Source organism: Microcaecilia unicolor, chromosome 8 (assembly GCF_901765095.1).
Source record: "Microcaecilia unicolor chromosome 8, aMicUni1.1, whole genome shotgun sequence".
Taxonomy (NCBI): domain Eukaryota; kingdom Metazoa; phylum Chordata; class Amphibia; order Gymnophiona; family Siphonopidae; genus Microcaecilia; species Microcaecilia unicolor.
Genome location: NC_044038.1, coordinates 168,062,384 through 168,075,291, shown reverse-complemented (window position 1 = coordinate 168,075,291; position 12,908 = coordinate 168,062,384). Strand labels below are relative to the sequence as shown.

At 42.5% G+C, this 12,908-nt stretch overlaps 1 protein-coding gene across 2 annotated transcripts in view; it reads left to right on the top strand.

Annotated features, from left to right (window-relative positions):
- Positions 1-473: 473 nt before the first annotated feature.
- The window catches only part of SPOCK1 (SPARC (osteonectin), cwcv and kazal like domains proteoglycan 1), a 635,761-nt gene continuing 623,326 nt past the window's right edge, over positions 474-12,908 (top strand). For both annotated transcript variants that reach the window (XM_030212676.1, XM_030212675.1), the window contains exons 1-2: positions 474-535; positions 1,102-1,269. In XM_030212676.1, the coding sequence (XP_030068536.1) occupies positions 1,102-1,269 (168 nt within the window). In that variant the 5' untranslated portion in view covers positions 474-535. The remainder of the gene's footprint in view (positions 536-1,101; positions 1,270-12,908) is intronic.

Below are 12,908 nucleotides of genomic sequence, written 5' to 3'. Positions count from 1 at the left end.
AGCTGGAAAAAAAACCCAGCAAGCCTTCTAAGTGACTATTTCCTGAGAAATAAATTAAGACTACGAGAAGACTATAGAGAAGAAAAGGAATTGATGTGAGGTGGGGGAGGGGTGCTAAGGGCAGAGGAAGGAAGAGAGGTTGGGAATGAACCTGGCTGCAATCAAACTGCTTCCAGCCTTCATTCTTTCTCCGTTAGTGGCTCTTCTAGCTACACATTGTAGATGAAGATCACCTGGTTAATCCTGAAACTGTGCTGAAACCTCTGGGGCATCCTGAGGAATAGCCCTTGTTGCTAGGTGTCGGGATGCGCCTTCAGCAAAGACCTGGGCTTGACGGCAGCTTCCAGTCAGTTCATCCTTCGGCCGGCAGGGGGCAGCAGATGGTGCCATTTCAGCAGAAGCCACAAGAGCTCAAAGCTGAAGCTGTTTAGCATCAATGTATCCTTCCCAAATCCCAGCAAAACAGTGCAAAAGCTGCAAGGAAAGAAGCAGTGCACATAGCAGCTTGAAGAGCAGGACGTGGAAACCGCTAAAGGTAAGCTTTCCTCGTCGAAATGGAGATTTAAAAGCTAGGCAGATCCGCTAGTCACCGTCCTGGCTTTCTGGTTTAGCATATTATTTATTATTAAACAGTTTTTGCATCTCGGTTTTAAGATCAGGCAGGTGAAGAAAGAAAACAATTCGTATAGACAGGCTCTAAGCGTATAGCTGAAGTTGGAATAATAAGGAACACAACTTCTCCCAATAAACTTGCTTTCTATCTCAGTACATGCAATATTAAGTGCTCTTTGAAAGACGTTTTTATTACTGCAGTCATACTTTTAATTCCAGAGGTAAATATGCAAGGAACATGATAGTATTCTGTTTGCCCATCAGCTGCATGGTTACCTCTGTGGCTCAGTGTTACCCTTTATTGCAACCAAGAAAAGAATCATTTAATAATTATTATTATAATAATTCCGCAGGAACCCAAATACGCTCAGGTCTGCTTTTATTTTCTCAGTATTTTAAAGGGACCAGAAGTGAGGCGATAGATCGTTTTGCTCTTCTGGAAAGGAGGCAACTCTGCTGACGAAGGACATTTGCTTATTTTTCTTTCAGATGAACCGGATACTGCTCTTTCTTGCTTGGTGCTTGCTGCGGGTGGAAGGCAGGCATCCAGAAATCATCAGCACCAATAACAACCGTGGCAATTTCTTGGACAATGACAAATGGTTGAGCACCATTTCGCAGTACGATAGCGATAAATACTGGAACAAATTCCGAGATGTAAGTACCGCTTTCTTTTACCGTCTGTAGTTATGATGATGCGTCTTATTGTCAGGGGGGAATTAAAGCTGATGCAAGCATTTTCAGATGTTGTATGTTCAGCACAAGCTCGTGTGTATCTATATATTCGTTTATTCATATTCAAGGTGTGTGCAGGCTCAGTAGCTGCTTTGGGTTCAATTTTGCTGTGAAGTGTGGTGACCATACCGTGTTTCGTTATTGCGGAACTTTTGAAAGAAGTTCTCTTTTCCTGCATTGCCCGGAGATTAGTGACTGCGAAATCATGGAGCAGACTCGCAAAATAGCTGATTTTTAAGCAGTAAAGCAATGGAAAGCACCCAAGGCTTGGCTGGCGTGTCTCCATCCAGAGCAGCCTTTTTTTTTGTTTTAATGAGATCTTTAAACATGAAGATTGTAATTAAAGGAGCGGCATAATGAACAAAAGCTCCATTTCCTAAACAGTGACATTTGCTGTAATAGCTATTAGGCCTGTTAAAAACAAGTCTGTTCAGCAACTGTACATTTCGCATTAGTTTCCTGGCGTTGTGGCTGGAATGACTGCAGATTAAATGGGTTACAATGGTATCTTTTTATTCGGTTCTATCGTGTTTGTTAGCCACAAAAAGAACATTTTTACTGTATACAGTAGCTTTATGTTCTAATACCTGATTTTTAAAGTTCCCTGGTCCAAAAACAAATGAGTAATGAAATAACCTTTCTCCTATTTGGCAGAGATGATGAGGAAAGGATCTGGATCAATCTATTGGTATTGCATAATATATTAAACTGATGAAAACCAAAATGAAACAGGATTTTAAAATTGTGATGCAGTATGATAAAATTGTTGTCAAATAATACGGTAGACCGAGAGGCAAGTTCTAGGCCATGATGTGTGGTTACAATGTGTTGACAAAGTAACAATATCAGAAAATATTTTTCTCATAGAAAGAGTAGTGAATACATGGCATGGCCCAAGAGCCAGATTTTAAACATTTTGGATCCTAGGCGAAAGTACATTTATGGGTCTCTGCCATGAACTTCCATTCCCTCAAGCTTTTCTCACCCACAGCGTCACATGTAGAACATAAGAACATAAGTGTTGCTATACTTGGAGAGACTGAAGGTCCATCAAGCCCAGTATCCTGTTTCCAAAAGTGACCAATCCAGGTCACAAGTATCGGGCAAGATCCCAAAAATGTAAAACAGATTTTATGCTGCCTTTCCTAGAAATAAACAATGGATTTTCCCAAGTCCATCTTAATAATGGCTTAAGGACTTTTCCTTTAGGAAATTAGTCAAACCTTTTCTAAACCCTGCTAAGCTAAATGCTTTTACCACATTCTCTGGCAACAAATTCCAGAGTTTAATGACATGTCAAGTGAAGAAATGTTTTCTCCAATTGTTTTAAATTTACTGCTTAGTCGATTCATTTGTTCTTTACCGCCTCCTGGAATGAACACTCATGGCCTCCTCCCCCTCCTCAAGACTATCTTTCTTCCATGAGAGATAATGCAGAGACTGCTTCTGCTTATGGTGACAGTAACAGGTTGTGAGAGAGCACAAAGAAAAAATCATCTTCACAGGTCCTGCCTCTCTCAGCAGTACTGTGGGACCTGCAATTATGCATTGGTTTAGTCCTTGCATTCAGTCCTAAGTTGTTGCCATGTTCAGCAGCAGCCCCTGCAGCTTCCATGGACAGCTTTGGAGAGCAACTCTGGGGAGGGTGGCCTAAGGAAAGAGGCCTGTTCAAGAGGGGAGGGTGAGACAGTGAAGGCAGGCAGGCAATGAAGGAAGATTTGGGTTCAGGGGATCTGGTGAACGGCTGAATCATGTAGCTGGGGAGAGAGGAGTGAGAATCTCTATTGCTACAGACCTAGGAAGTCAGAAAATGATTGACAATTATCTGGGATGTGTATTTGCTAGCACACATTTTGTTAGCATGTATTAAATATTTTAATGCATCCACCATATGAATTAATGCATGAACAATTCATTGACATTCATTAAAAAGCTCTGTTTGTTAATTTTTTTTTATCAAGCTAAAAAAAAAATGCCCCAAATAAAGTTGTTTGTTTTTTTTTCATATATCCCTGTCAATTATACTGCCAATTTATAAAGCTTTGCCAGCCACAGGCCTCACTTAATTAAGAGGCTCTTTTACTAAACCTTGCTAAGCACTGATGCGCACTTAGGGTTCAATTCTATATGTGGTACCTGAAAATTCCACGTGAAAAAAAATGCACCAAAATTTTATAGAATAGGCTTAAATTTCCACACGGTATATAGAATATGCCGAGCACTGGTCCACATGACCAAATTTAGCTGTGGCCATTTACATCACATTTTACTTGGTGTAAATCCCAATAGCTAAAGTAGGCGCAGAGGAGGAGATTCTATATATGGCACCTAAAAAATTGGCGTGGAAATCAGTTTTGACTAAGCGTATTCTATAATTGGAACCTAGATTTAGGTGCCGATTATAATCGGGAACAATGATTTTGCTACTGAGAGAAAAGCGTGTGATTTATACTAAATTGAACCCGCCGATTCCAAATATGAACTCCAAATTTGCCTGACACGTCTAGATTTTAAGTTATACATGCAAAGCCTATTCACTTATATTAATGCATTATATATTGGAAATATTCCAACAGACATGCCCGGACCTGTCCAGACACGCTCAGACAGGTCTATTGGCTGATGTCAGCAGAAAGTATATAAGGCAAGATGGATAGACGCAAATATGTTAACGATCCGGACAATTTCTGCTACATATGTGGCAAATACACTGATCAGCGCAAGAATCTGACAAAGCGAGTGCGCCTTGCTTACAAGTATTACTTTGACTGTCAAATTGGAGATCAAGATAAAAGCTGGGCACCTCATGTTTGTTGCACTGTGTGTTACTCTGGGCTAACGCAGTGGTTGAATGGTAAAAGGAAAGAAATGACTTTTGCAGTGCCAATGGTTTGGCATGAGCAGAAAAATCACCATTCAGACTTATTTTTGCATGACCAAAATCACCGGATATTCAAAGAGAAACAAGTCACAAATTGTGTATCCTGACTGTGAGTCTGCTCTTAAACCAGTACCACACGATGTAGAGAATCCAGTGCCTGCCCCTCCCGCAGCAGGAACGGCAATTGAAACTGACGCTTCTGATCCCGATGAAGAAGAACATGTTGATTGGCATGATGTATTTCCTGATCCAGAACAACTGGAGGGTCAGCCGCACTTGCTGAGCCAATCAGATTTAGATGATCTGGGAAGAGATCTGTCATTATCTAAAGAAAAGTTAGAACTGCTAGCTTCTAGACTTCGGGAATGGAATTTGCTACAACGAAGCACCACAACTTCACATTTTCATCATCGACACACCAAGTTAGCTGCATACTATGCAATGGAAAGCAATGCCTGTTTCTGTACTGATGTAAATGGTCTTATGATGGAGTTAGATGGTACACATGTTCCCGATGAATGGAGGCTATTCATAGACTCGAGCAAAACGAGTTTGAAAGCTGTCTTGTTGCACAATGGTAATGAAAAAACATTTGTTCCATTGGCTCATGGGGTTGGAATGAAAAAGACCCATGCTTCTATGGAGCTAATTTTGAAAATGATCAAATACTCTGAACATAAATAGAATATTTGTGCTGACCTGAAAGTGGTAGCACTACTGCTTGGCCTACAATTAGGGTACACGAAGCATATGTGTTTCTTGTGCCTATGGAACAGTCGTGATGACAAAAATCATTACAAAATGAGACAGTGGCCTCTCAGAGTCGAGCACACAGTTGGTCGGTACAATGTACAACACAAATTACTGGTCGATCCACTTCAAGTTTATCTTCCACCACTTCACATTAAACTTGGTTTAATAAAAAATTTTGTAATTGCACTTAATCGTGATGGAAATGGTTTTCCGTATTTGAAGGAGATGTTTAGCACACTGAAATCTGAGGCTAAAATAAAGGCCGGAATTTTTATTGGCCTCGAAATCAACAAACTAATGCATGATGACACATTCAAAACAAAACTCAACCCTCTGGAACTTGTAGCTTGGGATGCATTTGTGCTAGTAGTGCAGAACTTCCTTGGGAACAGACGAGCTGAAAACTATGCTGAACTATGCTTAAAGCATATGAACAACTTGCTGCCGAATATCATTGAAAATGCATTTCTTACATTCCCATCTTACCACTACTACTACTACTTATCATTTCTAAAGCGCTACTACGTACGCAGCGCTGTACACTTGAACATGAAGAGACAGTCCCTGCTCGACAGAGCTTACAATCTAATTAGGACAGACAAACAGCACAAACAAGAGATAAGGGAATATTAAAGTGAGGATGATAAAATAAGGGTTCTGAATAAGTGAATAAGGGTTAGGAGTTAAAAGCAGCATCAAAAAGGTGGGCTTTTAGCATAGATTTGAAGATGGCCAGAGATGGAGCTTGACGTACCGGCTCAGGAAGTCTATTCCAGGCATATGGTGCAGCAAGATAAAAGATCTTGACTTTTTCCCACCCAATTTGGGACATATAAGTGACGAACATGGAGAGAGGTTCCATAAAGACATTTCTACAATGGAGAACAGATATCAAGGCCGCTGTAATCCCAACATGATGGGGGACTACTGCTGGTTTTTGCAACGGGAAAATATGACCGGTCACAAATGCAAAAGCAGATGCCTGAAGCACCTTAAACAGTACTGGGCCTTGCTGAAGTAAGCCTTTTAAACTGGAATACGAGACTTTTTTGAAATTTTGTTATTCCATTACAATTTCATATACTGTTTACTACGAAAACTTTGATGTAGATCAGGTAATTGTTGGAGTAAAACTTGTTCTGTAAAAAATTATTCAATGCTTTCCAAGTGCTTAATTCATTTGGGCAAACTTATGCATAACAAAATTTCCTGACGTATTAAAACAATTCTGACTTCGGATTTGGAATACACACACTGAATTTAGTATAGGATAAATGGTTTTTGCCTAGTAGCACACGAAAAAATTTTTTTTGTTGTGCTGTAGAATATGCTTAGTTGTTATTTCAGTGCTGATATCCGCACACATCCATTTACGCCAACGAAAACCTGGTGTAAATCTCAGTGCGTAGATTTAGGCGCACTGGGCCATATTCTATAACTAGGTGCCTAAATTTTGGAACGCCCATGAAACGCCCATTCCCCACCCATAACCACTCCCCTTTTTGCCTCCATGCACTAGAAGTTCGGCGCACATCATTACAGAATACGCTTAGCGAGTTGTGCGCCTAAATTCTAATCAGTGCCAAATAGTGCTCATTATTGCTTAAGTGCTGTTATCAGCGCTCATTAGCTTGTTAAGCCAATTAAGTCACATGCAGTGTTATAGAACCTGCACCTATTTTGGTGCCTAAATCTAAGCGCACTATATAGAATCCGGGGATGAACGGGTATATTGTATAACAATGTGCAGAGATTTTAGAAATCCCCACACTCTGCTCATGGCCATGCCCCTTTCCAACTATGCAACTGAGAAGTTACGAGCACCATATTACAGAATACACTTAGGGTCTCTTTTACCAAGCTGCGGCAAAAGGGGGCTGGTGCTGGTGTCGGCATGTGTTTTACACGTACGCCGAGGCCCCTTTTTACCACAGCTGGTAAAAGGGAAGTCTCATCTTCCCACAAGAAATGGCCAGGCAGCAAGTAAAGCACTTGCCACGTGGCCACTTCAGGGGGGGGGGAAGCCCTTACCACCACCCATTGAGGTGGTGGTAAGGGCTCCCATGTTAACCTGGCAAGAACCGGGCAGCGCATGGCACTGCCTGATTACCGCTGGGTACACTCCAGCGCTACAAAAATAGCAGCCAGAAATAACGGTGCACTAGAGGTGGGAAGTACCACTGGGCTGCTGCAGTACTTCCTGTACAGCGAGCGGTAAGCCCACGGGCTTACCGCAGCTTAGTAAAAGGAGCCCATAGTCAGTTGTGTGCACAAATCTTATTTAATGCCAATTAGTGCTGATAATTGCTTGTTAACATCCAATTGACAGTGCTGATTAGCTAGTTAACCAATTAAGTTACGTGCATTGTTACAGACTACGCTTCAATTTCCAAGCGGAAATTAAGGTGTGATATGTAGAATCCGACAGTTAATCTGGCAGCAAAATGTGTTAAAGTGTTCTGCAGTAATTTTCTTTTTTGCACATACTAAGTTGCAGAATTTATTTTTTAAATGTATTTTGGGAAGGAGCGTGTCACAGGCTCAGAATGGGTGTGGAAGCGCATTCAGGTATCCCGCTCACATTAGCACGTGCTAACTGAATAATGTAGGGCTAAATCAGGAGCCTGAAGTACTTCCTAAATAGGAGACAGTAACTGCTCCCACATTAATCAGTGCACAACCGGCAAATAAAAAAAAATAATAAAAATGCTGTATTTTATGTATGTGCTAGAAATGGGCTTAGTGAGTGGGAAAAGCCCATTTTGTAGTGCATATTAGTAAAAAGGCCCCTAAAATGACTAATTAACAACCTATCCCTGACCACAAGGTGCTCACATCTGCCACAAATGTGCCATTCCTGAGTAGAAGATTTGGCAGGTCTGTGCAGTGGCGTAAGCCAGACCCAATATTTTGGATGGGCCCAGAGTTAACTTAGACAGGCCTTTCCACACCATGCCACTCCCTCCTCGCCAGAGATCTAAAAAAATGTAGTGACTTGGCATCTGCCAGCCCGTTGCTGAATCCCGTCCTTCCCCAGTGTACCTTACAGGCATCCCCGGCACCTGCAGTGATCCATTATTGTTGCCTGCGCCAACCGCGCAGCATCTCAGCATCTGCCTGCCCATTGCTGAACTCCGTCCCTCTCCAGTGTACCTTACAGGCATCTCTGGCACTTGCAGTGTTCCATTATTACTGGCTGCGCAAGCTCCACAGACTTCCATCGGCTGGATCCTGCCAGACAGGAAACAGGAAATTACATCGGCAAGAGTAGGAGCCAGCCAATGGAAGCTTGCGGGGCTGGCGCAGACAGCAATAATGGAGCACTGCAGGTGCCTGGGGATGCCTGTATGGTATACTGGGGAGGGATGGGGTTCAGCGACAAGCGGGCAGATGCCGGGGTGCCAAGGAGGAGGAGAGATGTTGATGTGGGGTTCTGCAGCTGGGTGGGCCTGAGCCAAGAATGGATGGGCCTGTGCCTACCCAGGCCCACACGTAGCTACGCCAATGGATCTTTGGGTCTCCTCTTCACTGTTGACCCTAGGCGTGTGCTTGGTTTGCCTGTACATTCAAAGGAAAGTAGTGGAGGCAAAAAGAGTAGATGACTTCAGGAAAATATGGGAAAGGCATCAGAGATCCCTACTGGCAACGAAGTGTTTGGAAAAGTAGAAATCAAATGCACCAGAAATAAAAAGTGGACAGACTAGACGGCGTTTAAAGTCCACCTTTGACGTTATATTCTCTGTTCCTCAGTGTCCAGATCCAGTTCCTAAATTATACAGGGATGTGATCTCAGCTTGCTAAAATGAAAAGATCAGAATATTGTACATCAGTCACTCCACACAGCTTTAAAGTAGCTTCAATCTAGCCTAGGGATGTGTATTCATTAACATACATTTGATTCATTAGAATGCCTTAAAATGTAGTGCATGCAAATTGATATGAATTAAGGCATGCGCAATTGATTTGTGTAGCAAAACCACCGAGGTGGAAAAGAACCACGATGTCCCATGAATAATCTCAAGAGCAGAAGAGGAGTGGGAACAGAACCAGGCTCTTCAAAAAACAGACTGAAGAGTCCAGGGGCGTAGCTACGGGTGGACCTGGGTGGGCCCAGGCCCACCCACCCAAGCGCACACACACTGCCCGCTCACTTTTCCTCCAGGCCTGTGCCAGCGCCAGCTCCCATTGCCGGCCACTGCTGCTTTTCCTGTTGAGCAGCAGGGCCGGCGCTACAAAAAGAAGAAGCGCTCAGCTGACTGAGCTGAGCGCTAATGACAAAAAATGTTGAAAAAAAAGCGCTGCACCGCAAGCAGCCTTGAGGCATTGGCTGCTGGCTCTGCAGGCTCCTCCCATCTCTTACGTCACTGCTCCTGCGTTGCTACAGGGGCAGTGATGTGGAGACGGGAGGAGCCTGCAGAGCTAGCAGCCAATGCCTCAAGGCTGCCTGCGGTGCAGCACTTTTTTTAAAACATTTTTTTGTCGTTAGTGCTCTGCGCTCAGCTCAATCAGAGTGCTTCTTCTTTTTATAGCTCCAGCCCTACTGCTCAACAGGAAAAGCAGCAGTGGCCGGTAATGGGAGCTGGGGCTGGCACTGGCGGGCCTGAATCAGAAGAGAGGGAAAACAGATGGAAGGATGGAAGAGAAAGAGAGAAAACAGATGGAAGGATGGGGAGAGAAAGACACTGGATGGAAGAATCGGGAAAGGGAAAACAGATGGAAGGATGGGGAGAGAAAGAGGGAAAACAGATGGATGGATGGGGAGAGAGACACTGGATGGAAGGATGGGGAGAGAAAGATTGGAGATGGATGAAAGGATGCAGAGAGAAAGGGGAGAGACTGGAAGGATGTGGAGAGAGAAGGGACACTGAACAGAAAAGGGTAGAGAGATAGAGAGACACTGGTTAGAAGGAGGGAGAGAGAGACATTAGATGGAAGGATCAGGAGAGAGGGTAGATGGGTGGAAGGATGGGGAGAGAAAGAGGGAAGACGCTGGATGGAAGGGTAAGGAGAAAGAGGTGACACTGGATGGAAGGATGCAGAAAGAAAGAGGGGAGAGTACTGGAAGGATGGGGAGAGAGAGGGGAGACACTGGAAGGATGGGGAGAGAAAGAGGAGAGCTGCTGGATGGAAAAGGGGAGTAGTGAAAGACTTGAGAATAAGAGGAAGGGGCATGGGGAGAACAAGGGTGAGAAAAAGATGAAAAGCCATAAGTAGATGAAGGAAATTAAAGAATGGATAGTAAGAATGAATTAAATCTGGACAGAGAGAGAGAGACAGGCAGAAACATATTGAAGAAAGCAAAGAAAAAGGAGAGAAAAATGACAAATGGCCAGGAAACCCTGGCAGAAGAGTTAAGCGAAAATGAAGGAAAGCAGAATCTAGAGACTGGGAGCAACACAATGAGAAAAAGTAAATGGCCATACAACAAAGGTAAAGAAAATAAATTTATTTTTAATTTAGGATAAAGTAATATGGTACCTTTGTTAATAAAGTTTCAGAGACCAATACTTCCTTCCTTAGGTCAGGAGAGGATACCGTAACAGCATTATACTGACCTTAGGCAGGAGGTTTTGGCCTCTGAAAGCTCATTGAAAAGGGTGTTAGGCTATTAAATAAATTGTCTGAAATCTGATGCACTGAAAAGCAGCACTTTACCCTATGTGACAAATGCATCTGATTAGTGTGACTAAATTTTGCTGGGGGAGGGGGGTAGAGAGAAAATTTTGTGCCCACCCACTTTGGGTTCAGGCCCATCCAAAATTGGCAGTCTGGCTACACCACTGCCGAATACATCCAGTATTTGAAGTTCAGTTTATTAAGGAAAGAGCCTGGTTCTGTTCCCACTCCTCTTCTGGTCTTTCCAAATGATTTGTGTTCCTTAAACTGTTCTATTGTTAATATATTTGTTTATTAAACAAAGGTCTCTGTTTACTAAGGTGCGCTAGTGTTTTTAGCTCGTGCTGAAAATTATCGTGTGCAAACTGTATAGACGCCCATAGGAATATTATGGGCGTCTACACAGTTAACGCATGCAAATGATTAGCACGCACTAAAAATGCTAACATGCCTCTAGTGCGACTTAGTAAACAGGGCTCTTAATGTGTGAAACAGCCCCCCAAAAATATCAGTGTATGGGGAAAAGTCATGGTTTCCAAAACTGAACTGAAAAAGTTTGGTCTGTATACTAACAGGAGATTTTCCCACGCTGTGTGCCCATTTCTAGCATGGCCATAAATTTAGCCTTTTTCAAGTCTATCTTTTACTGGCCAAGTGCTATTGTTAGCAATAGCACAGTGTCACTGAAAAAAATGACGCCACAGCCCGTACCACCTCCTGTTAAGCGCTAAAGGTTCCCACGTTGTCAGTGTTATTCAGTTAAGGCTAGATTCTATATACGGTGCCTGAAAAATCCACGCGGAATACATTTCTGCCTAAGTGCATTCTATAAGCGGTGCCAAGATTTAGGTGCAGTATATAGAATACGCTTAGTTGATATCCAAGCGCCTAGAACTACGCGCATCCATTTACACCAAGGAAAATGTGCCGTAAATACTGGTGTGTAGATTTAGGCGCAGAGGAGCATATTGTATAACTGCGCATAAATTTTGGAATGCCCATGAAACACCCATTTCCCTGCCTATAACCACGCCCCTTTTTGGCTCCAAGCATTAGAATGTAGACGCTCTGCGCTATAGAATACTATAGAGTGCTCATTATTGCTTGTTAAATGCTGTTAAAAATGCTGATTGGCTTGTTAAACCAATTAACACTTGTAGTAGACTACGCTTGGGTTTTGGGATGGAAAGCTAGATGCTATATATAGAATCCAGGGATAAATGTGTACTAATGGCAGAGCACTAATTCTACACCCCTGACACACCCCTCCGAACAAAAATTTTAAAAAATAAATATCTTGCAGTTAGCGTATAGCAAATGACAAAACTAACATAGAAGGCTTTACAGCATTCTTCATTAGGCAATGTTTTCAGCTTAAAGCATATGTTAGCACTTAACACAGTTTAGTAAATAATAATCTGAAGTAATAGGGATAACAACATTGTCCAGACTCACTGAGAATTGGCTTTTGCAAGTGGACATAATTTATTTATTTGTTTATTTTGGGGTGGGGGTTGTTTAAAATGGACCAATTATGTGTATTCAAAATGCATGGGATAAACATAAAGGAATCCTGTTGAGAAGGAATGGATTTGCAGAAGCTTAGCAGAGATTGGGTGGCAGCGCCGGTGGTTGGGAGGCGGGGCTAGTACTGAGCAGACTTCTATGTTCTGTGCCCTGAAAATGGTAGATAGAAATCAAGGTCAGGTATACATATAAAGTAGCGCATATGAGTTTATCTTGTTGGGCAGACTGGATGGATTGTACAGGTCTTTTTCTGCCGTCAACTACTATGTTACTGTGTATGTTACTATGTATGAGCAAGTATTAACTCTATTGACTCAATTCTATAAATGGTATCAAAATTTGGGCACTGATACAAACCAGCGTTAAGCGCTGTTCTATAAACGGCACTCAGAGGGACACTGTTTATAGAATAGCGTTTGTTGCCGAGATCCATGGTATAAATTCTCACGCCTAAATTAGACGCAGATCTCCCTTATTCAGTAAAACTGTGAGTAAATTTCAGGACCGTTCCTGATCCACCCATGCTCCTCCCATGGCTTCATTCCTGTTTGGGTTCCATGCATAAAATTTACGCACAAATCCCAGCACCTAAAATGCGCGTGCAGATTTTGATTAATGCTAATTAGCGCTGATAATTGACTACTAGTGCTAAATTATCAATGCTAATTGGCTCATTTATCAATTAAACTGCACACTCAAATTGGATGTGTACCATATTTGCACATGCGGTTTTGAGCGCCACATATTGAATTAGGGTGTCTATGCATAGTGTACCCTATTCTCT